This window comes from Neopsephotus bourkii, unplaced genomic scaffold (genome assembly GCF_033783945.1).
Source record: "Neopsephotus bourkii isolate Nb327-2 ecotype Australia unplaced genomic scaffold, CSIRO-AGI_Nbou_v1 NB_1250, whole genome shotgun sequence".
NCBI classification, from domain to species: domain Eukaryota; kingdom Metazoa; phylum Chordata; class Aves; order Psittaciformes; family Psittacidae; genus Neopsephotus; species Neopsephotus bourkii.
Genome location: NW_026901735.1, coordinates 2,568,296 through 2,593,096, shown reverse-complemented (window position 1 = coordinate 2,593,096; position 24,801 = coordinate 2,568,296). Strand labels below are relative to the sequence as shown.

At 42.2% G+C, this 24,801-nt stretch overlaps 1 protein-coding gene across 3 annotated transcripts in view; it reads left to right on the top strand.

The window, feature by feature from the left end:
* PLCB1 (phospholipase C beta 1) overlaps positions 1-24,578 on the top strand; it is a 400,808-nt gene extending 376,230 nt beyond the window's left edge. For 2 of the 3 annotated variants that reach the window (XM_061364798.1, XM_061364801.1), the window contains one exon: positions 21,315-24,578. In XM_061364798.1, the coding sequence (XP_061220782.1) occupies positions 21,315-21,545 (231 nt within the window). In that variant the 3' untranslated portion in view covers positions 21,546-24,578. Of the gene's footprint in view, positions 1-1,315; positions 1,381-21,314 lie in introns of all 3 variants that reach the window. The other variant, XM_061364800.1, reaches the window with a different exon arrangement.
* The last annotated feature ends 223 nt before the right edge of the window (positions 24,579-24,801 follow it).

The following is a 24,801-nucleotide window of genomic DNA, read 5'->3' as shown; positions in this document are numbered from 1 at the left end:
CAGTGTAAACACAAATGTCTTGAATCCGTGGTGGAGTATAAAGTATATGATGTGGGAAATGTCAAGATTTTAGTGCACCAACTGGACCGTGAAAGAGCTGTGATTTGACTTGTACATACAGAACCAAGTTCAGCTGTAAACTCATGCAATTAGTATGCAAAGCAGTAAACCAGATACTTCACATGCATAAATTATGCATGTGAAGCAGTAAATCACTTAATACTGAAAAAACACTTATTTAAGAGTAACCACAATAACTTAGCACAACAGAGAATGAAAACATGCTGCAGCCACTTGAAAATGGCATGGCAACGTTGTTTAAAGGCTGCACTTGGCATGAACCAAAAGGTCACCCATTTAATTTCAGTTGCCAGCTATAATTTCATTGCCATCTTCTAGTACCTGCACAAACTAAAACAATTGGGCCCTTTTGGTTGTTGCTGGATTACCTTCAGGACTTCTCCAATCCAGATCTTAAACCTTGTCAAGAGGGTTTAACTTGAAGGTGCTCTGAGTGGTTCATGACAAAGCACAGCTACCCCAGCGAGTCAGCCCCGAGAAGCACATAGCTGCCTGTAGCACGCCAGGGTCTGCTTGGTAGATGGGACAGTGTGACCATCCTGCTGCTCTTTTGAACCATCACATGGAAGTTTCAGCTCCAGAGATAAGCACCAAGTGAGGATGAAGGCGAGTGAACAGTAGTGACATCTCCAAGAGCAGCGTGTCCCACGCCTTGTCCTGCTCAGGCACTCATGCAACACTGACTCAAAGGGAATAGGCTGAATGGTGAAGGAGCAGCACCACTCCTATAAGCACCTGGTGATGTCCTTGAAGGTTTTCCATCCAGACTGCACTGAGTTCATGGGACTAGGCATGATTGCAGTCTAAGACCTTCCTGCTGCAACGGCCAGAGGTATTTCTTCAAGCATGTACTTCAGGTGGCATGGCTGATGCTCATTTTTGCCTTCAGAGACATGCCGCTTTCCCCCTCTCAGAAAAAAGTGACACTTCTTGTGATGTGTGTAAGCTGCAACTTCAACTAAACCCAAATCTCCCACGTACCACAGCTCAAATACTGTCCTCTTTAAGTATGGAGTGAGAGGTTGTGATAAATAGCCTGGTTTCTCTGCCTAACATGTACCAAGTCAAATATTAATGAGCCAGCACACAGAAGCATGAAGTAATCTTTTGTTTTTCATTGAGTGCATAGATTAAAGAGATGTTATTTTACTGTAATGCACAGAATGATGTCATTTCAGCTTAGAGTAACTGTTAATCACATCAAATTGAAATGATCCTTGGTTTTGTTTTAAAGAGCATAGAAGAACAAGAAGTAGAGGAAAAACAGAAGTAGAAATGGAATATGAGACTATAGTGAAAGTGAGTGAAACGTTCCCCTTTTTATCTAGTAATGCTAATGTTGTTTTCATTTTACATGTCAAAACTAAGTCAGGAGCATCCACAATTTACTGCCTGGTGGTTCTTCTGTAATCTTGGAGCAATTCTAGCCCTAATTATTATCTGCTAGCTGCATAACATATGCTGCCACTCACCATTACATCCCTTTTATAACCGTAAAAGCAATTTGTAGCTTCTTCAAACCATACCCCACCCCATTGTCTCCCTGCCTGTTTTATTTATTGCTGCTTTTGCCCCACCTCAGTGCAGCGGTCAGGGGCTGTGTGTAACAGCATGATTATACAAAGCTTTCTTTCCACAGCCCTTGGGGTCATCAGAATATCCTCTGTTCTCTGCTCACAGTAGCTGCAGTACTCCCAGATCAGACAACCAGGCACTATGAAATGTCTCTCTGAAGAGGTAAAGAAGATTGATGGAGGGGGAGGATGCAGGGGTAGGAGTTGAGAGCATCTCAATGTAGAGGTATGAGAGTGGGAAAGGTGTGGAAGGTAGGAATTCCAGGTACCTCTGAAGATTAAGATGAGCAAGCAGATAGATTACGAATTTGTCATCTGGAACACCAGAGTATGGGATAAAGAAAGGCTTAACCAGGGCACCAGAGCGGGAGGAAAAACTGGGGGACAAAGAGAAAGAATTTATGAATGTGAACCAGTAAAACAGGGTTAGTGAAGCCTAAAGGGGAAGATACAAAGTTAAGAGAGCGAGGTTTTTAGGGAGGAAGAAGGGAATAGACAAGAACTGGGGAAAGGCAGGCAAAGCCTGGAAGAAAGATGAAAGCAGACTGAAATAAAAGAGGGGGCTTTGTTGCTTTATGGAAGGGTTGATGATTAGAACATGCTGATAGAATGAAGTATTATTTCAGAGGTATCTCTGCCATCAGGAGACGTGATTATATATAAGCAAACATCCTGGAACCTCCTGTAAATATAGTCATGCCAAGAGGTCTTGAGCTTTCATTTCAAGGGGGTAGCAATAAGCCACACACCTTTCTCACTGAATCAGTGAATCCTGCTTGCTTTGTATTTTAATTTAATATTTCACCTTCTGCTTTCTTCTGGAATGCTTTGATATGCTTTGCTTGTCTCTGAGGAGAGAACCGCCGTGGCATCTCAGTGAGGATGGTATCTGGTAACAAATCCTGCCTTTCTGCAGTTACCTGGATGCAGAGGATTTTCATCAACTGCCAGGCAGGCAGAGTTTGCTTTTCAGTGTCCTCAGGTTCAACTCACACACATGTGCAGGAGTAGAAGGAGCCTTCCCAAGAGAGCTGCAGCTCCTCCTTGCTACAGAGCATCCTTCTGTGGCTTTTCACTACTCCACACAAGGTCTTAATAGTTGTTCTGTAATACATAGTCCTCCCTAAAATTGATTTGAAGATGTCCCTACTTATTGCAGGGGGGGTTGGACTAGATGGCCTTTGAAGGCCCCTTCCAACCCAAACTATTCTATGATTCTAATGACAGCCAAGGCTCAGTTTTGGGGACTACACCCCTTCCAGTCAGCAGCAATGCACCTTCAGCAGTAGTGAAGGCACACGCTGGCTGTGAGAGTGGTTCTGCTCCCTGGCCAGCATCACCATGGTTGGTCCTTGGGCTTTCCCCAGGGTTGTTTTATCAGCCTGTATCAGGTTTTCTGTTTGGTTTTTCAATACTTCTTGTGTACTTTTATGGACGTGTACTGGCAAGAAAGAAGGAACCAACTCTGTATGTTTACCTGTGCCTTGCACAACAGAGATTGACTTCTATACTGAAAGGCAAATGCTAAGTAAGTTTGATCTACAAAGTGATTTGTCAGGCTTTTTCACTGTGAATCACCTGTCTTCTGCCCACGGACACCAACATATTCTTCATGTATCTATACATATCATTGCATGCTTTTGGTTTATTTAAATGTTTTTATTGTTGCAAACTAAGTGATCACTTACTCAAACACCTGTTAAAATAACACAGTTCTTAATATTATTTAGTTCTCTCATTGTGGTGAAGTTAGAGATTAAAACTGCTTAGAGAGGCTTTGATTTTATAAATGCTGTTTTCCTCTTGAACACAGGCAAGGCAACTAAAAGTGAACATTTCCTGAGCAAAGTAGGTGTGACAAAAGAAAGGATAAATATGTTGGCACCTTGACAGGATTCAAAAGAGTGACTTGCTGAAGACGTCAAAATTGAATTGGCAATTGCTCGCTAGGGAACTGGGATTTCTTTGTTGTTTAAGTGCCACGAGAATATTGATTCCTCTTCCTGAGGGATGTTCTGTCTTCCTTCCCTGAAAAGCAGGATTAGAGCTGAGCTGCCTTGAAACAACTCAGTGAGCATTTGAAAGATCAGAAGTACTTGTTCTAAGGCTGTTCTCATCATACATCGCTTACATTTCAAACAGTATATGGCCAATGTCGTATCACCTGCCTGGGGCAAATTAGGATATCTTGGGAGGATGGTGCAGACCTGGGCAAATCCAATTGCTCCTTCACTGATAGAAGGAAATCAGACCTCAGAGAAGAGCCTCCCATGGCAGATATCATGTAACCACTTATGACACCACTGGAGTTAGTCTTTCCCTTGCTTTCTCCTGCTCTCAGGACTTTGCCCTAATAGGCTGTGTAAAGCGAACTGTATTAGGAGAAGCTATGCATGGTGGCCATTCAGTGTGCCCTTCCTGGGAAACAAAATGGATTAGCACTGATTAGGCAGGGAGCTTGAAGGAATCCACTGCCCTGAAGTTTACCTTGCTCCAAACCAAATATGAGAATGATGAGAGACAGCTTCTTTTTCTTCCCTTTCTGCCCTAACCTCTCACTGCTGCATCCACAGGACAAGATACTTTGAGTGCTTTGAAGTATCTAGATATGAAGAGAGCAGGCTGTGTAAAAGGAGTATCTCAGCTCTCCCTCCCATGTAAGAAACTTTAGGCTGAACAAAGCTAATGACCTTAGAGAACATTTCTGTGCAGGAGAGGCATATAATCCTTATAAGCCATGATAAGAGATGTGCAAAAAGCTAGAGAAACTACCTAAATCTTCATGCAGAAACTGCCTGAATCCACTGGTGACTGGTTGTTAGTCATCATCTAAATCTTCCATTTGGTTAACTGTTCTGTTTGTCAACAGCAGAAATCTGAGATAAAATTGTTGAGACAGAAGAAGAGAATGTAGACTTACAAGCCTGCTCTGAACATGCAGCTGGTTTTATTCCATGCAAAATGGCTTTCCCACTAGGACGTTTTGGCTGGGTAGGGGTGGCTCATAAGAGCTCTAAAAAGTAGGACCTAAAAGCTACCGCTGCACTTTCCTCATCCTGTAAGCTGTGCCTCAAAGGAACACGTAAGTGCATGGTGGAGTTGTGCAGTGGGGCTTCAGCCATATACAGGTGCTGTGTGAGTCAAGCTGGCATTTTACTTAAGCCTGGGATGTTGTAACTCTTGATAGCTGCTCTCCACAACCAGAATTCTGCACAGTGCAATGTCAGCCTCCGTGTTTAATTACTGAGTGGCCTGTGGGAATGATACTGCATGTGGTAGCTCACATTCTGACAGCTTTATTTTCACAAAGTAGGTGTTAATGCCCGAATAAAACATACAACGTGGAGCTCTCAGGGCAAATGAATTCACAACCTGCTGATGCTGAAGGTTAGTATTTCTAGAAACTATGAGTGTATGCATTAGCTTATCTGTGGTCTTGAGATTATTTATATTAGTGTATTTAGAAGTGTCTGTTTGGATCAGTTTTATTGTGGGGTGTTATATAGGTCAGTGAGATCTCAGGGTAGAATTTCCACACTTAAAACGCTCCCATCTGCTGAAAATTCTACAGGTTCAGTTTTCAAAGCAGAGATTCCTGGAAGGATTGATGGCCTGGGTGGCAATTAAATCCTCCCCTGTTCTTCTAGTAACAGACCTTCTACCACATGGCTTGGGTGCTGCTCAAGTTAAGGTGGGATAGATTATATGAGCCTGTAATGCTAAATAGCATGGAAATTGTAGAAGCTCCTTGGAACGATAAGTCACTGTCAGCCTTTTTCTCAGGGTATTGTAATTCCAAGCAGGAGCTCATGCTCTGCATGGCACATAATGGAACAAATTCTACCGTAGTTTCTCCCCAGTTCCATGTCAGTGTTAGCAACTCCTCTTGGCCTGGAGTACCCTTTGTCTCCATTTGTATTCAGACACCACTGCAGCTCCCACTTGAAAATACCAATTGGTTGGAAATGAATTCCATTTTTAAGTTATTACTCAGCTGTTTTATTTTTTAAGTGATTTTTTAAGACTGGGGTTTCTTTCTTGTAACATCAGCTGTGCTTTAATGGTTGTGACTCCCTTGTAAGCAGATTTAGTTGAGGGATATAAACCATGTTTGAGGATTTTACATCCTCTCTGTTGGCTGCTGCAGGAATAGAGTTTGAAAAAGCAATAAGCCTGCCCACAGGTCCAGACCTTTTATATGCAATAGGGGTGTCTTTTCCCACCCAATCACCAGTAAAGCAGAGAGCACATGTTGTAAATAGGAGTGTTGCCTACTAAAAAGCTCGAGTGCTCTGCTCTATCTAAAAGGTTTCTGTTCAAGGAACTTCACCAACCGATCTTGCTGCTGTGAGCATCTGTTGTAGGTGCCCACCGTGACAATATCCACTGTCACATCCAATTCTGTCATTGCCCAGAGGCTTTCAGCAGGCTCTCTCCTGCAATATGCTAGAGATCAGAAAAAAGATCTTTGATAAATATCTCACCAGAGACCTGTCCTCCCTGAGCAAACTGTCTTTTGTATGAATATTACGGAACATGAGTCTTTATGCAAAATCTCTGTTTATGCCATTGAAGTCATTATTTTGATTTCCTTAAAAACCAGGTGCCTTCCCCTTTTCCCCTTTTTGTGTTTGCATCCGTGAGGGCACAGGCATGTCATAAGAGGATTACTCAGGATTCAGCCTCGCTTCCCTCTTACAACCATTTATTAATACTAGGAAGAGCACTTTTTAAATAAACATGCATATAATAATGTTTTTTTAATAAGAGCAGGATGCTGACATTAGGAAATCTCATTGGCTAGGCTGAATGTTCAAGGGGATATCTTTGTGCACAGAAGTGTAAACTGCAAGTGTCTGAGGAGAAAACGAGCTGCATCACACAGAAAGCTGACTGCCTTTTCTTATTTAAAAGTATGAGTAAGCACAGGCTACAGGACACAAAGGTGGAACAGCTCTGTAACTGCTGGTGTAGCATACGGAGAACACTGGTAGAGGTACTTTAAAGCAGCATCACTCTCAGGTATGATTACCCCCGTCAGGCACCCTTTTCAACACTCAATATTTCATTTGCCTTTATTCCTGTTTCCTGTGGCAGAAAGACACCATTCCTGAGATCTGTTTGAATCAGTTGAGTGTTATCTTTGACTTCTTATTCATGCTGCAGGCAAGAGGGTTTGGGGAAAAAACCCTACGAATGAATGGCTGCACTGAGGACAGTGGCTGCAGCAGCAGCTCTGGGTGATGTGGCAGCCTGTGCCACGCACCTCTGACAAGGTGCCACCATCAACCAGCTCTAATGGTACAAATGCCAAATCATAGTTGCAGTGTCTCAGTGGAGCAAGATATGACCAGACAAGAGAAATTCAGTTATCCTAAAATCTGTTCTGCACAGTGAGATTCAAAAGAGTGGGTTAAAGACTTGAGAGCCTTGAGCTATAACAGCAGAAGGGAGAAACTAAAAATGGGCTCTTCTGATGTATGGACCAGATGTTCCTCTGCAACCAGCCTCCTCTAACTTCTAAAAGAGTAACTAAACTATTTCAATTTCCCATCCACATTTACACTGTATTTGTAAATGATACTGTTGCAGAGTCTCTTGATCTGTCCTTCAGGTTAGCTATCTTGCTCTCCTTCCTTTGCATTAATCACTAGAGTTTTGCTCATGCTGTTTGATCAGAAAAAATGAAGGCACTGAAAATGGAAATGAAACACGTGGGTAATGGTTTGTGGCTTTGGTAGTCTGTGTTAACGTGTGACAAGACAGAATAGTAAACTGAGAAAGAGTTCTCCTGTGAATTCAGTGCCCCCATTATCTCTCCTCCTTTATCCGAAGGGCTGAGGAAACCTTTCTTGTTAGCCAAGACAGCTTGGTGCTTCGGCTTAATTTTCATTGCATAACTTTAAATACAGATCCTGCCTACAGTGCTGCAATTAATGGATAGCCTAAAGACTTATTATTTCAAACTAATTGATGTGTAAGAGAGTTTAAATAACATGAGGGGTAAGAAATTCTTAGGAATAACTTCTGTAACTAACTCAGAATAATCCTTTTACTGTTATATAGAGTAGCAGGTGACTTACCATCACCAAATGTAATGCCTGTCAGTATTCCTACAGTCCTAAATGCATTTCCATAAGATGGGCAAGAGATGACATTTTATAGTCATAATAAGCTTGTCATATAATCTTATTAATAATCATATTCACTTCTGATGCGTGTCTGCCATCAATTGGAATAGCCCCAAAATTCAAGATACATTTCTGTTATCCTCAACAAACGTGCTTTAAACAGAGCTTTAAACCAAGCAAACAATGTTTTTAAAGTATTCTTCTGCTTCCTCAAATAACTTGATCACTTATGAAAGGCCTTTATTTTTCTAGTGTTCATTAAACTTATCTTCAGTTAGATTTTTATCAGAATTGGCATCAGAGAACACACTGCAAAGTTGTAAGACCTCTCAAGAATTCTTTAATGCTTTTGGAAGATGTCAAGTACCGAAGTAATAATAAAACCCTGATAGAGCATTAAAAAGATAAGTTCTTATCATGGAGAAGAGGTTCTGTTCTGCTGCCAATTTCCCCCCCCTTAAATAAGGTTTTGCACGGTACAAAACTTTTGCAAGATAGAGGCTACCAATAGTGATACACAGGAATGAAATCAGATTAAAAACAAATTGAAGCTCTAAGGAGATCATATTATACATTCTGATGGCATGCCTCTCAGTGGAAAGAAAAGCAAAGGATTTAGGGAAGTTCCATGAGATTCATCTCTGTTCAGGCTTGACCCTCTGGTGAACTAGACTTTGGTGAACTGTATTAACTTCAGAAGGAGAGAAGCCAAGGACCACATCCAGCACACACTGATGTCAACAGAAAAGTTCAATCTTCCTGTGGTAGGCTTGAGAACTGGATGAGGCCCCATTGTGACCCACTGAGATCAGTAAGGAAGGGAGGTACCAAAGGAACTGATTTTCTATGTAGTTTTAAATTGTAGTATCTCTTATTTTCCTGTCTCTGCTGGCTTCTAGGGAATTTGTATATCCCTTTTCCTGGCAACAGGAAGGTCTGGCCACAAAATTCAACTGTATTCTTGGCAATATCATTAAAAGAGGATTTTGGGATGTTCAACTACACAGCAAGATGAAAAGCATACCATAGTTGCAAGCACTATGACACACACATTTCCTGTCACCATAGCTCCCTCAATGTATCCCACTAGACTTGAGAAGAGCTGACCTCGGATCTGTGCTGGCTGGTCAGGCTGTAGCATGATCAGGGTGGCAGTCCTTCACCTATAATAAGCAGTAAGAGGGCAAAACACCTTCAGTGGTTTCCCTTCTTCATGGAGCTCAGGTGCTCAGCAGAAACCTAGGACAGGTTGTACACAAAAAGAGAAAGGCAGGCGGGTCTGGATGTAAGAATGGCATCTCGGAATTTGGGATCTCAAGCTGTCTGTTGAAGCAGGCTGGGATTTTAAGCAGCAGCCTGGTCCTGTTTCCTACACTTTCATGCTTTGCAGTTTCCTTAAGTTGCTAAGACAAGACAGTTAGGACCTCTGAAACGCAGCTTTTGCACCTCTCCTTTGTGAGTCAGATTTCCTTCAGCTCTCTGTTGGGCAAGGAGTATGCACCTCATGCCATTTTGTGCCAGTGGTTCCTTCATTTGACCTGAGTGTTTTGTGCCTACACTTACATGGTTGCCAGTAGATCCAAAACCCATCAAAGTCAATCAGTGTCTTCTTGTGGACTTAAGTGAACTTCATGTGTGCCCTTTAACGGGCATGAGTTCAAGCACAGCAGTGGGACGGGCTTTGTCTTGTTTATCCAGGTTTATGAAGTTACCTTATATGTCAATTTTTGCATTGCAGGATGCTTGCTGAACATGACTGCAATGGAGTTTCCTGCATGGCTCATTTGAACTTCATGGGCAATTAGAGAGTTGCTCGAGTTTGCAGTAGTCAGTGTTAAATATGACCTTAGGAAAAATGTTTAAATAAAACCCAACTGAACTGACATATTAATCCCTTGAACTTAATCACGAGGATGGCTCCATTAACCTCCCATTGCATAGTACTGCTTAATCCAGTAATAGCTGTACAGGCAAGAAGAGGAGCATTTTTGCCTTTTAAGTTCATTGTGGTACCAAGAAGTAAAAACCTTGAGGCTGTTTTTAAGGAGGTTGAACCTCTAGGCAGTGCTGCTCTTACATTGAACTATAAAGTTTTTAGGAGTTGTAGTTAGAATTCCACACTGATTTTGCTTCTCGAGTCCAAAAAACCCCAGAGTGTTGTGAAACATAAAGGAATAAGAAGTGGTGGATATATGGATGAAATAATAGTGGAAATAGAGAGATGGGGATATAACAGTGATATATAAACACAGAGCAGCCATAAACAGTTTTAAGCTGTGTATCCTTAGTAGCTATGATCCATCTCCATTTGGTCTTCATTACATAATATACATCAATATATAAATTTGAATCGAGTCCCAACTTCTTGTCAGTATTAAACTCAGCCTCAAAACTTTCCTGACACTTGAAAGTACACAGGCTAAGCCACTGGGAAATGGAAAATCATTTCTGGAAGATGGAAAATGAGGGGCAGAAGCTCCGTCTCTGCTGTTAAACTTCTGCCAGGCTCTGAGTTTTGTCATTAGCTTGTTATGTTAGAAAATAATGGGTCAGTCACTACAGTGGCTCGTGTTTGAGGAAAGCCAATGCCCATCTCTGCTAACAGTAAAGAGGAAGCCAGGCTCCTGTTGTTAATGAGTTGGGAAATATTTTGGAATAGCCTTCGTTGTTACAAGGGATTACAGGACTGCAACTACTTGAAAAGGTTTTCAAAGAAACTTCCAAGGCTTTGATCTCTCTTCAGAGCGTGCTTGCTTTCTAGCCTAGAAACACTCATTTTTAACAGGATATTAACACAAGGGCTGACGGCTCAGTAATTTTCCAAGCAGACTTTTCAGTGAGGAGCCATCCCACAGAGGCTTTCTGATGTGAAGAGCTATAGTCAGTGCAAGGTAAACTTCAAAGTGCAGCGTAAGGCTTCATCAGTGTGGTTGTTGTTTGAACTGGTGACGGCTTCTAAACCTCCATGCAGTTCTCTGACAGTTATCGATGACATGGCAATTATAGTGAGCATGCACCTTAAGAAACAAGCCCTCTCAAGATACACACACCTCAGTGTACGTTAGGAGCTCTTAATACTCAAAACAGGCTTGAGAGGCTGGGCTGAGTAAGAAAGGCAGAGCAGGGTGTCGCAGTAAAGGAGGTGCCAGACTTAATCATAGGATGACTGTGTTCCTTTTCCACTGAGCAGCACAGTGATGCCACTAGAGAAAAAGAAATAGATTACTCATTTCCTTTTCATTGCATGTTTGAGGAGAAATCTCTGTGTTTGGAAGGAATTTTCTGATGGTACCTGTTACAGGTGTCCTGCCAAGAGTCAGACACAGGTAACGCTGTAATTATCTATTAGCAAGGTGGATGGGAGAGACTGACAAGCACTTTGTTGAGCTGTATTCAGAGTTCAGCTTAGGAAAGGATCCAAAAGCTGTGGTGTAGGTTTCACCACATGTTTTTCAGATGTGAAGACAGGCTGAGAAAGTTGGGGCTGTTCAGCCTGGAGAAGAGAAGGCTGCGTGGAGACCTCATAGCAGCCTTCCAGTATCTGAAGGGGGCCTATAGGGATGCTGGGGAGGGACTCTTCATTGGGGACTGTAGTGATAGGACAAGGGGTAGGTAATGGGTTAAAACTTAAACAGGGGAAGTTTAGATTGGATATAAAGAAGAAATTCTTTCCTGTAAGGGTGGTGAGGCACTGGAATGGGTTGCCCAGGGAAGCTGTGAATGCTCCATCCCTGGCAGTGTTCAAGGCCAGGTTGGACGGAGCCTTGGATGACATGGTTTAGTGTGAGGTGTCCCTGCAAATGGCAGGGGGGTTGGAACTGGATGATCCTAAGGTCCTTTCCAACCTAAACCATTCTATGATTCTATGTGTACTTCATCAGCTCCTGAGCCCTCACTCAGGAGGCCTTCAGCACCTGAAGATTTCTTTTCCTGTCTCTCCCCTCTTTAAAATACAGCCACAATCTCTCACTCTGGGGGACAGCACCACTATTAGGCAAAGCACATCATACATAAAGTGGCCCCACAGATTCCAGGGCCCCCTAGAGACATCCTGCTCACTGCCGTGGTGCTGTGCAGCTCTCAGAGTCCCATGTCCTCCGGTCCACCAGGGATTTGAAGCATTTCTGGAATATACTGCTGCTGTATAACCTCAAGATGTCATTTAAAAGGAGTTTCCAAGGGACTGTTCTGACCTCTTGAGCTGAGAATTACAACACTGCTACTCTTCCAAGGTCTGTGCTGTTGGACACTCAGCTGCTTGTTCACAGGGGGCCTTTCCATGGAAGTGGAAAAAAGTAACTTGTTAGAAGGCAGTGGATGCTCTGTGGGGTTTTATGTTGTTTGTTTTGAAGACAGTATCCAAAATATGGGCAGTACTTTATGAAAGGATCAGTTAAGAAGATCTATTTGAGCTGTGTCACTAGAGTCATTTACCTTGGATCCACCCCAAGATTCTGATGATAGATGAGACTTCAGTGGAGTTTCTGTGGATTTATTGCACTGGAACTGAGCAGATTCTCCTTTACTTGCACTGAAGCTAACTTAGTGCAGTGATAATCAAAAAGAGCAGAATTAGCCTTAAAATGTGATACATGCTCATAAAAAGGTTTTTTTTTCCCCCATTCAGACTAGCTCAGATTATCTTTATTCATATGCATCCTGAGATGCAGAGGTCATGTATTTATGGAGCCTACAAAAAAAACCACTTGACGGCCTAAGAAAGCATTTTATCCACAAAAGGAAACAATTACACAAAACAGTCATCAGAAAAGAAGAGCGATTCCAAGTATACATCTTACAAGGCACAGTGCAGGCCTTTGCATGAGAATAAACTGCTGTACTGATGAAGAAATGGGAAACAAAAGTGATTGTGAAGGAAATCCTCCCACAGCATTCAGTAAGAGCTCTCTCCTTAAAGAAGATGCAAGAGATCTGAAAATACTACTGATAATACAGCTGTCAGTAGGGAAAGATCAGCAGTTGATGCTTTTGCTGTAAGGAGCTTCTCTAACTCAAAACTACTCAGCAGAGGTACAGTACAGGCATATGCATATATAATACATGTGCAACCTGGGCAATGCTGATGGGCATCTCATCACTCAAATGTTGTTGTTTTAATTAGCTCTTGGAATACATGTTAGTTTACTATACACAAAGAAGATATGAGTTTCTTGAGGAGAGTGTTAACCCCTAGGAGCCCAGGTCCCGTTGGTTTAATTGAGGTTGCAGTTAATAAAGGTGGAAACACAGACTGATGAAGGCCCTCAGGTTACAGTCTGATGCCTTGAGACAGCAGATACTAAAGAATTCATTTACATGGGGACTTGTACATTAGGGAGGCACATCAAATCACCTTTGCTTTAATAGGAAGAGACAAGATGAAACATGGAAGATAACAGGGGAAGTTGAAGGGGGAGCATATGAATACAGGAAGATAAAACAGCATACAGTTTCTAGACACCTTGGTTTGTGACATGCTTTGGGTGTTAAAGTGAGTTTTTTCACACCCATCTTGGGACAGGTTCTGAAGGACAATGTCTGGACTGAGCAACCTCTTGTCATGGGAAGGCAGAGGAGGCAGTAGTGGGTCAGTGAAAAATACAGCTACTCCTGAGCAAGCTATTCCCGAGCAAGCTATTCCCAGTCTCTGGAATGGAGTCCTTGCAGGGTGGGAAGAACTGGTTGGTGGGTTAGACCTTGTCTAAAGGACTAGGAGAGCTTCATTTGGGAGATAAAAGAGTGTGGGGCTGTCACAGAGAAAGTGCTGGAATTGGTGTCCCTTGTGTTTCTCATGGTCTGAAAAGTAATGAGACTGAGATGGCCTTGTCTGGGGACAGGGATCATTAATGGGAGCTTTCCTGTCAGTGTAAAGACATTCCCAGGCCAGCTGTCATTCACCTAGTGCAGTGCTGTTCCTTGTGCCATCTGTGATACTGAGTGCCCTGCAGTTTTCTTTAATGATTCCATGCTTTAGCATCTTTTGAGAGAAAACCTCAGCTACCTGAAAGGTTTTGTTTCCTGTTCAGCTGTATTGTCCTTGAGTAGCTATGTTAAGATGGGTGATCTTGGGTGAGATGGTTTAGTGTGAAGTGTCCCTGCCCATGGCAGGGGGGTTGGAACTTCATGATCTTAAGGTCCTTTCCAACCCTAACTATTCTATGATTCTATGTTAGCATGGTAGCATGTCTCTTTATGCACTTGCTTGCAGTCACTGGGAGAAAAAGATAGCGTTTAAGTGTTTTCTGCACGTGTGGCGTTGTTAACCCCTTTCCCAGGCCTGGATAAACAGCTTCCCAAGAAATTGCATTTCCCAGCTGCCTTCTTTGGGCCATTCTCCCTACTGGAGGAGGTGGACATACCTGTTATGGAAAGGTCCTGCAGGGGAGTCCTGAGTCTGCTCAAACCCATTGTCCTCACCTGAAGTCACCCTGAGTGCTGCAAAGGGTGCAGCCATGAGGCGCGAGGACAACTAAGCCACGGTTTCTCCTTGCCTTACCAGCAGAGATCTGTTTAGTGGAAAGAATAACATGGTCCTTAATAATAAGCCCTACTGTTTCCAATTAAACAAAAATTGCTGCCTATAAATCACTTGATCCCCGAGCTCTGTTCCTCAGTTTCACTCTCCCTGTTATTGAGCCTCCATCTGCTTTTACCAATTCCTGCTACTCATATGTCTTTTAATGCTGTATCCCTCCAGAATGGCTTTCTAATTAAGTAAGCTCTAAAAATTAAAAGCAGCAGAACAGCAGCTTGCTTGTTCTCTGTACCCTTAATCTGGGAGTCCTCCTTGTGCTATTTTGGAAGCTAAATTGAGGTCGCTGACATTATGCATATTTGTTGTCTGATGCAGTCTTAAAAGCCCCAAATCCTCTATTCAAAATTATCTTTAGGCACTTGGGTCAAACATTTGCAGGAAGAAAAATAAGTATTTGGAGCCTTAGCAGATTTAGAGCAACAGGGGAGGAGTGAGAAAGGGGCCACAATCTCAGACCAGTATTGCTGTTGCAATATGCATTCCCTGGCCAGTGAAAAGATCAGTGTTAGTGGTGTTAACAAAATAAACATTCACAATGACATCTGAAAAGGAAAATGGGAGCTTTGCTCAACAGAAATAGCTTGGAAAGCTTGAAGTCCCCCTTTTGCTAGCAGCTGTGCAGGGACCAGCACTTGCCTCTTGTCAGAATACATTCTGCTGAGATTGCACGGATGAAATGAATGCAGTTGAGGTTCTCACCAGAAAAGCAAAAAGAACAGGTACTGTGTATGTGGAATTAAATATTATGCTGCATGTGGGTAGTGCCACATGGATGGATGCAAAATATGGATGCAGATCAGTATCGTATTTCAACTGGCGACTGAACACTAACCAAATACACCCCAAAAAGTCCTTGTTTTGATATTTTGCTGCCCTCTGCCTCAAGGGGAAATAATGCAATGTAAACTGCAATCAGAGCTCAAAAAAAGCTTTTAAAAACTTAAGCAAAAAGAGTTTGCTGTTGGAAATGCCAGAGGTCGGTGGAGATACTGAACTGTTTCATCTTCAGAGTGCATATTTACCTGCATTGTTGAGCCAGGGTGTTTGGGTTGTTTTTCATTCATAATTCACTGCATCATTCATGGAAAGAAATAATGTGATCAGGGAGAGAAAGTATTTATGAATAATGCAAAATAAGAAAGATTTCAGAAGAGAGATGAAAGAAACACAAAGCTCAAGAAACTGGCCTTAAAATTGTGACCGGAATGGAAAATCTGAGGCTTAAAATAGTCTACTTGGAGTCATATCAGATTTTTGCAGTGGAAGAACTTTATCAAAACAAACATGGCCACAATTAATGGTTTTGATGCAATCAAATTGCATTTTGGTTGGAGTTTTTTACCAAAACATGTAACAAGTTGTGTTTCAGGCATGATTTTCTTCAAACGTCTTTGCTCGGAGATTAGTTCTTCAGATGCTTTTGAAGTAGTGACCCTTCTGTTATTTCTGAGTTGAAAGTATATTCTACAAACCATGTGAGCTGGAACAAATCCCAGTCCGTGTGGAAGTGGGTTGGGTTTGCATCAGATAACTGCCACTAGCATGGGATATGACATCAGGAGAATGATTCTCTGAGGTCTCACTGCTGTGCAGACCAAGCATGAAGTTCCTCAAGCTCTATGTGGAAGGAAGAGAGCGGAAAAGTGTTTGGAAAACACTTTCATTACTAGCTTCCAAAATGCTACTTCTAAGGTACAAGGGGAAGGAGCAGCAGGGCTCATGTTAACAGCTTCAAAGGTGTTGCTGTGGCAGGAAGGGAGATGGGTTAAACATGTTTCCTCCACAGCCCCCCTTTCCCTTGGGCTGGCAAAGCAAGAGGGAGGAGGTCACAGGGAAGCAGTGCTGTGCATCCACCCTTTGTTTTCAAGTCCTCTTGGTAACTGGTGTTGGCAACGCTGTGTCACTCGTGATGGTTTTAATTTGTTCTTGGTAGAAGCAGAAGTTCATTAGATCACTTGAAAGTATGCAAAAGTCTACAGGGGCTTGGTCAGGATGGTCTAAAACCAGCACTTCTGCTTCTGTAATTTCTTCATTGGTCACAGTTACTGTGGTGGCTATTTTAATGCTATATTATTTTGGTAGCTAATAGTAACAGCTAGGTATGAATGCTTTAAATAGTTTTAATAATACCTCCCACTTCCTTTTCTGAGTGCATTTTCCTTGCTTTAAGCTGAATGACCATATTAATTTTCCCCTCCCACATTCCAAGGAAAGGGTTGCTGAGGCTTTTCTCTGAACGATGACCCTTTTGGGGAAGCAGTTGTAGCCAAGGATGCCAAAGAGACATTGGAATTGAGAGGGAATGTCAACAGATCAGCTGGGCAGCTGGCTGGCCACCAGGAGCTCTGAGGCACGGGCTTAGTAATGTAAAGCCCTGCTCAATTTCTGTCCCTATGGCAAGGGGCTGTAGGTTCAAAGGACACTGTGGTGTTCATCCAGGACACAAAGGTGCGTGAGCCCTTGGTCACCCACACTGCCTGCAGACAAAGGGCCTCTCAGACACAGCTTCCCTATGGAAATAGACCCTTGTGGGGTATAGTGAAAAGGCAGGACAGTTGCAATCAAAGCCTCACCATAGCTGCTGTTATTTTGAGTGGGACAACTCAGTAGCCCAGTAGGGCATAGCCTGTTACAAGCCTGTGTTGGTGTATGTCTGGTTTGAAAAGTGATCACATGAATAAGGTGGAGGAGAACTCTTTCCAACTAGAGGCAGCTGAGGATGGCACCTCCCAAGCTGATCCCTGCCTAAACTTAATTTCTCTCCTTCCGTAACTCGGGGATGGTCATACTGATACTTACCCATTTGTAAAGCTGATGTGAATATCTGTTGATGTTTTTAACTAGCCCTGTTGGGTAAACAAACAAAAGGGCAGGTAGCTAGAAGCATATATTCAAGACTTAGAGCTTCTGGCCACAGCCATCACATTAATTTCACATCCCCAGTGACCACATTGCAAACACTTAATGATGGCTCCAAATATTTAGTCTTTAACTTACTGCCTGAAAGTAAAGTACATGAGAGCATGATTTACCTGAACAAGAAATCAAGCAGCCAACCCCTTGGGGGATACTAAAGCTGCATGGAGGTGATATTAATAAATCATTTTTGTTGGGGGTTAAAGAGAGGACATAGGATCTATAAGAGGGCAAACAGTGAGATAACAGAAGGAAAAAGGTTGTCGTGTTAATGGGAACAGTGGTCTAGATAACAATCTGCCCATCTACTCACCAGTCTCATTCCCCCCCTTGTCTGGCTTCAAAATCCTACAAGCAAGTGTAGGTCACCTTTTCAGTAGCTAGAGAACAGAGACATGGGGGTAGGTGGATTTGTGATGGGAGGCAACCAAGGGCGACAGCAGACAGAACCATAAGGCCATGCTGGGCTGGAGTCTGGTGGGATGCTAGCTGTGCAAAGAGGATTTTACTTACACACTCACTGACATGGTACTTCGTCGTGCAGTCAGCAAGCCAAGTAAAAGATACACATGATGAACTGCTAGGAGGGCAGCTTTCCATTAGCAGATGAGCTGTATGTCCCTGTAAAGCCTCAGAATGTGGTTAATGTTGTCTAATATAAAAAACTCAGGCTTTTAAAATAAAAACAGCTGGGGGTTTTTGAGCCAGCTGGTTTAAGCAGGGCAACTTGTTTCTTTAACCTTGACCCCCAGCTGGTTGCCAGTGTTGTGCTAGGGCTGGTGGTTTAAGGAAGATAGTAACTGATGCACTGTGAGACTGCCATGGGTTTGCAAGCCCCAGGCTTGCTGAGGATGGTCAGGTCTGGCAGTGGGGCTGGGCAGTTGTGTCCAGGCTCACCCATTGTGCTTTTCATTGCAGCTGGAGTGTCGTGTGATAGCTTGGGAGTCAGGGAATGGGCTCCGAGGTGCTTGTCTGGGGCCAAGCAAAGGGAAGGACTGATAGTGCCTTTGAAATCAAAAAGCAAACTCATTTTTACACAGCGATGCAGTTTTAATCAACCCTCCTTGTCTGCTGTCTGCTCCTTCTCAACTAACTTCAACCTTCTCATGATTAGATATCTATATAGACTGTCTCTGGAGACACCGAAGAGAGAGAGGTAGCTCCAGATCCATGTCATTTCTATTAAACGCTTGACTTAGGGGGGGATTATCCACTGGAGGCGCTTTAGGATGTGAATATTAGACACAGTTGCTATCTAACAACACGCTTATGGTTGCACTGGGTTCAGATAACGTTCAGTTTCTGAGGGATTTCAAGTATTTCCATTGCTCTTAAACCTAATTAAGCAAATCAAGGTTCTGGAGCAAGTTGAGAGCTGAGAGACCTTCTCTGACTTTTGATTTTACATTTTTCCTCCAATGCCTGAGGTGCCCAACATTTACAAATTCAGTAATTCCATGTATGACAATGAGGTGGGGAAATGCAGCAGCTCATCTCTGGCTCAGACACTTCTGTATAAAGTCATGCCCTTTTATAAAGCTTTTCCAGATCCTTTCCCACAATTCCTAGATGTATAAAACATACTGTATGCAGAGCTGCCTCTCCCTGCAGGAACTGCAGCTGGCTTTGTGGGGTGCTCAGACACTGCTGCGTACCTGCATCAGCAACCCAGAGCCCGGCTGCAGGCACTCCTGAACAAGGAAAGACTGGCACTTGGCGTGTTTAGTATCATGAGATCGTTTAGGTTGGAAAAGACCTTTAAGGTCATGGAGTCCAACCATGAACCCAACACTGCTTCCACCATTGCTGCTATTTCTGGTTAACCCAAGGAATATTGTCCCATGTTTGGCACAAACCCCCCTCTGACTGACAGCATCTTTGGGGAATTGTCATAAATAAGCAGGACTCACCTTCCCTTCCCTTCCTCCTGTTTTTTGAAGCAGTGAGGGTATTTAGCAGTGGACTGTAACCAAAAGCAGGATGGCACTATGATTTCTCAGCCGATGAAGATCAGAATAGGTTGCCCAAGGAGGTTGTGAATGCTCCATCCCTGGCAGTGTTCAAGGCCAGGTTGGACGAGGCCTTGGGTGATATGGTTTAGAGCGAGGTGTCTCTGCCCATGGCAGGGGGGTTGGAACTGGATGATCTTAAGGTCCTTTCCAACCCTAACCATTCTATGATTCTATTCTATGATTCTATGGTAGACCTTTAGCCTACAACATAATCTTTGGGTTTGCGATATGACCTCATGAGTGCCATGCTGCCATCACTCTAAAGCAGGGACCACAGCAGATGTGGCCACTCGGGGGCTTAGAAGTTCCCTGGGCAGCAGAAGGGTAGTCCTAGGGCTGCAGAGTTCCAGTGGTGAACTGGGCAGTGAGAGATGATCAGCATCTGTTCCCCTGACAATACAGGAAGTGTTATCAGAAGGGAGACAAAAGGAGGATCCCTCAAAAATTTGTATCTAAAGAAAAAGCCAGAAAACAAAGGAAGTTCAGGGAAAAAAAGAAAGGTTCCGGGTAGAAGAAGGATATTATGGTAGTGGTTATTGATACAGACACTGAAGTGTCAGGGTGCATTTAATGGAACTATTCATGCCTCAGACTCAGTGTTTATCAGTACTATGACACCGAGTTGGGAAACTGAGGCCAGGACAGCCGGAAAATTGCCAAAAAGAAGGCAGGGAGCCAAAAGGAAAAAGCTAGATCCTAGGTCTTGAGGAAGAAAAGCTGCAAAATTTGTCTAATTAAGGAATGTAGAACTAGACCAGGTGAGCTAAGGACGTTGACTTGCATATGTGGAGAAAGGAGAAGAGGCCTCACAAAAATAAAGTCAGAGATGGAGGATGAAAACCAGGACAGAAGCATAGGGAATGGGATGGGAAGGGCTCAGAGGGAGGGATAGCAGTAAATTCATGTGCTGTGGACAGGTCAAGGATGGTAAGACTAGCAGAGGTCCTAACGTTCAAGTGAAAATCTGTATTACCTGCTGAGAGCCACTGCAATGGGGTGAAGGAGACTTGAAGCCAGATAGGTCAGACTCAAGCATAGAGCTGAAGGATCAGAATTCATAGCACCTTCATGCATCCTGGAAAAAAATACAGCTCAAAATACAGTTGCCTAAGAAACTCTTGCAAAACTGCTGCAGCTACAGTTAGCAGAACCTGACTCCCTCTTTTTAAGAAGGTGGGTGGATGTATGGATGGTTGGTTGGATGGATGGAGCGGGTTTGCTTTGGAACTCACCCCTTCTGCTTCCTGCCGTGCTCGTATTGGTCACGATGAAAAAATTGGCTTTGTCTTCAGCTGAAACCTTCATACACGTTGATGTGTTTTAAAGAACAAATCGTACAGATCCTAATATGGGCACTAAAAACAAAAGCTCTACAAATAAATACTGGGAAAGGACCCACAGCTTCCTGAAGACTGATAGCCAGATTTCTTTCTGCATGCCTTTTGCATCCTGTTGATGATATGACACTTTTTCCCCAGTAATGTCCAAGACTCATACTGCATTAATCAGATAATGTAACTTTCCATGATCTGGCCCTAAGAAATGTGATTTAACTTCTTTTCCCTCCCTCTTTGCCTCCCTTTTGACAACTGACTTTTTCCTAATGGTTTCTCCAACCCTTGAAATCTGGCAAAAGTTATGATATTGTTCCCAGAGCAATGTTTGTGGTGTGATTAATGTGTGATCAGCTACTTGATGCTTAATAAAGGCCTTGCTCTTTGAAAGGCTTGTCCGTGGTCCATACTGCACTTGAATTGGGTCTTGTGAACGCCAGTGGGAGTATGGACACCAATACAGTTAAATCCACGGATTTGGGTACCCACGGGTGGTACCCAAAACCAGCCTTATCCACAAATGACCGCACGTTCCTTCAGCTTTGCTATGACTGCATGGAAATCCACAGGTGTATTGGATGTGTGGCACTAATGTGAAAAAGAAAGGAATATATTGTTTAATCCTGCAAAAATGTATTACTAACCCCCCCTGCCTTGTGTGGTACCTGTCCCATAATGTAGCATGGGCGGCACTGGATACACCTGAAGACAGCTTGTCTTTTTTGTTGTAGTTGCAGGTGGAACTTGATCAGGAATACCAAGACAAATTCAAAAGACTGCCTTTGGAAATTCTGGAGTTTGTACAGGAAGCCATGAAAGGGAAAATCAGTGAAGATGGAGACCACAGTTCTGCCCCCTCTTCCCTGGCATCCGACAGTGGAAAATCAAATCATAAACCTCTGCAAAGTGAAGAGGAATTGGAAGAAGATAACCCAGAGAAGGTGTTTGATACTACTTTTTAACTGCCCAGGAAACAATCAGTGCACCGAGGTGTGCCGCTGCCCAGCTCTGTGATCCCGATGTGTGCCCTGCTGCAGCATCTGGGGGGGGCAGGAGGAATCTGCATTCAAGCGCACATTTCCCACAAGGAACATTTTATATCAAGTATTGTGCAAAGGTCTTCATTCTCATTCTTCACCTTATTATTATTCTAAAGCTTAGTGCAGTTGTAATGGGAAAATTAATATGTTAACCATCCTCTCTTCTTTTTTCTCTTTTTTTTTGGTCAATTTACAATGGGTAATTTGTGACCATGTTCACTGCTAAGAATGTTTAATGAAGACCACTGTATTGTACAGAGACAAATGTTTGCAGATTTCCTTTGGAAGTGCCAATGCAAAGTGCTCCAAACTAATACAGAACCTAGAGAATATTGTAACAGTACTTAATCATATTTGTTTCCTTCTTTATAACTGCACCTTGACAGCTGTACCATCATTTTACATTTGCACTGAAACATTTAACCTTTTTAGCTTTGCAAGCACTGGTGGCTTGCTGTCTTGAGATGATGTTTATCACGTGGAAAGAAATCTATTTGCTGCTGAAAATTCTTGGAACTGTGGGGACAAGAGGAAAACAAGGAGAAGAACTCTGCCTGGGGATTGCTGGTGTCTGTGTACGTCTGTGTTCATTAGACTGTGTGAGTGCATATATGTTTGTGTATATATATATATATATAGCTATATGTGCGCACACATCAGTCAGTACACACACAGCATGTTCCTATTTTGAAGTAAGCATGGTCTCTTGGCCAAATGAAATGCTTCAGGGATGCATGGGTAGAGAGAATCTTTCTGAAAGCTAACATCTGGGATATACTGCTAGAAAATAGTCACTGAATCATGAAATTCTTTTTTTGTGGTGTTAGTGTTGTAAATCAAAGTAGTTTTAGAATATAAATTTGATATCTATTTTGCAGACTCAGAAGTATTGATTTTAAGTATCATATTTTAAGCTTACTGAATTTGATAGGATTATAAAATGTTTAGGACTACAGTATTTGAAATTTAACAGAATCTTCCATTATTTTTAAGACTGAGGTTCAGTTTTAAAGGTCTGAAATTTAAAAGCAAACTATAAAAAACCTGATCACTGTTATTTAAAAATGTATATTAATCCATTTAACTGACTACTTAAAGTAAGAACAATCAAAGTTAGTGTACTGTATGATATGCATGAGAGAAGTAACAGCACATTTTGAGACATTTCTATCAGATGACAGAGACACTTTGTGCAAGTCAGGAGATTTGAAAAGGTGACAAAATTCTCTGCATTCCCAGACTAATGGAAACAGGAATTGGGAAACATTAGGGACAGATTCTTATTTGTACCCAAGCCAATGCATGATGGTAAAGGCCTTTCCCTCAGCTGTGCAAAGAGGCATTTTAGGGCAAAGGATAAACTAGGTCCAAAGATGCAGATCTGCATCAAGAGGCTTGATCCTGCAAACTGAGCTCAGCACAGCTCATCTGGGAAGTGACAGTCACATTAATGTTTGCAAGATCAGGAAAGCCCTTGGATAAAGCAGTCTGTTGACATAGGGAGGCATTTTAATACATCGTAACAATTAAGTTACTTTACTTCCATTCCCTCAGGATTTTAGTACTTAAAAGTAACTTATTTTATTTAAATTTAAGCAATAAATTACAAATCAAGCTTCAGTTTCCAGTTAAATAATGGTGTGTGTATATATATAAGTTCAAATCTTGGAAAACAAACAGTATTTTGATGTTTCTTTTTTAAAGAGTAGAAAGAAAGAAAAATTGCACATTGTTTGGAGGTCCTGTTTTGGATGAAACTATTCTGGTTTACGATGAGGAGATTAGTGAACATGAAATTCAACAATCTGACTTTCATCTTAATGCTAGGAAAGGTGAATCCTCTGTTACTCCTTGTTTTGCACTTTGAACTCAATCACTCATTGAAAAGGTAGAGAGTTGAGATGTAATGCTGCATTTTATAAAGTCAAAAGGACATACTGTCTCAGCTATTAGAAGAATGAACTGATAGCAGTGTTCACAATACAACTAAGGACTATTGCATTATAGAAACCGTTGTACAGCGCAGGCTTCCCGGTCACATCTTAGCTCCTCTGAATTGCAGCGGAGCCAGGACTTCACCACAGTCTTCAAACTGGGGCAAATCCCACTTATCCTTTTATTTATATTTCAAAATACATAAATATACCAGTTGGATGAATTATACTCTCAGCTGTAGTCATTTTACAGTACGTTTGTATTTGACCATTTCCTGTACTCACGTTTTTTTATATCTGTACAGTGCCACTTTCTGCGGGTGTAAGGTAGTGTGTTAACGCTGTACATCTTGCATTGTTCAATCTATTTCAGTGAAACTGATATCATTTAATATTGATATTACTTGAACTAGAGTAAGATAATGAAAACAAAAAAAAAAGGGGTCTTTATGATGTGCAAGTCTTGTGCCTTTTATGTATTTTGCCTTGTTCCGTGTTGAATGTGTGGAAATGCTGTATCGTGGACTTTCTGCTGTATAGAATAGAGCTGTCTATATTAAACTAGGTCGTGCACTTCAGATATCTTTACACTACTGAAAATAGCTTGGTTTTGGCAGTATCAACTGAATTTTAAAAGTCCTACTGAAGGCCAGACGTTTTAGATTTAACATGTTCATAATTACATTCATTAATGCTCATGTATTAGCTAAACAGTCACTGAAAGATACCTAAAGGGACATCATTGCTTGCCTTTCTTTGAAATCAGTGTTGCTCTTGTACATTGTATTACTAGTGTCTGTGATTGATTAGTCCTTGATGATTTGCTTTCCAAGTAGGATGAAGTATTTCAGTTAACATGTACATATTTTTTTGGTTCCTCAATCTATGGATTGTTTCAGAGGCATAATTCACATTTTTGTAAAAATTCTATGCAATTTTGTGGCATGATGTTTCTTCCACTTGTAATTTTATGTGCTTACATTACAGATCCAAAGGACAAATAAAATTTCTTAACACAAGACGGTTGTTTTCTCTGTTCATTGACTCAAGAGCCTCAGTTGACTCAGGAGACCTTCCTGACCTCTAAGACCTTTGTTCCCGTGAAGGGCAATGCCACCAGCAGCCAGTGATGTTTCCCTGCAGGCTCTTGTGTTCACAATGAGGAGAACAAGGAGTTCATAGAATCATAGAACAGTTAGGGATGGAAAGGACCTTAAGATCATCAAGTTCCAACCCCCTGCCAT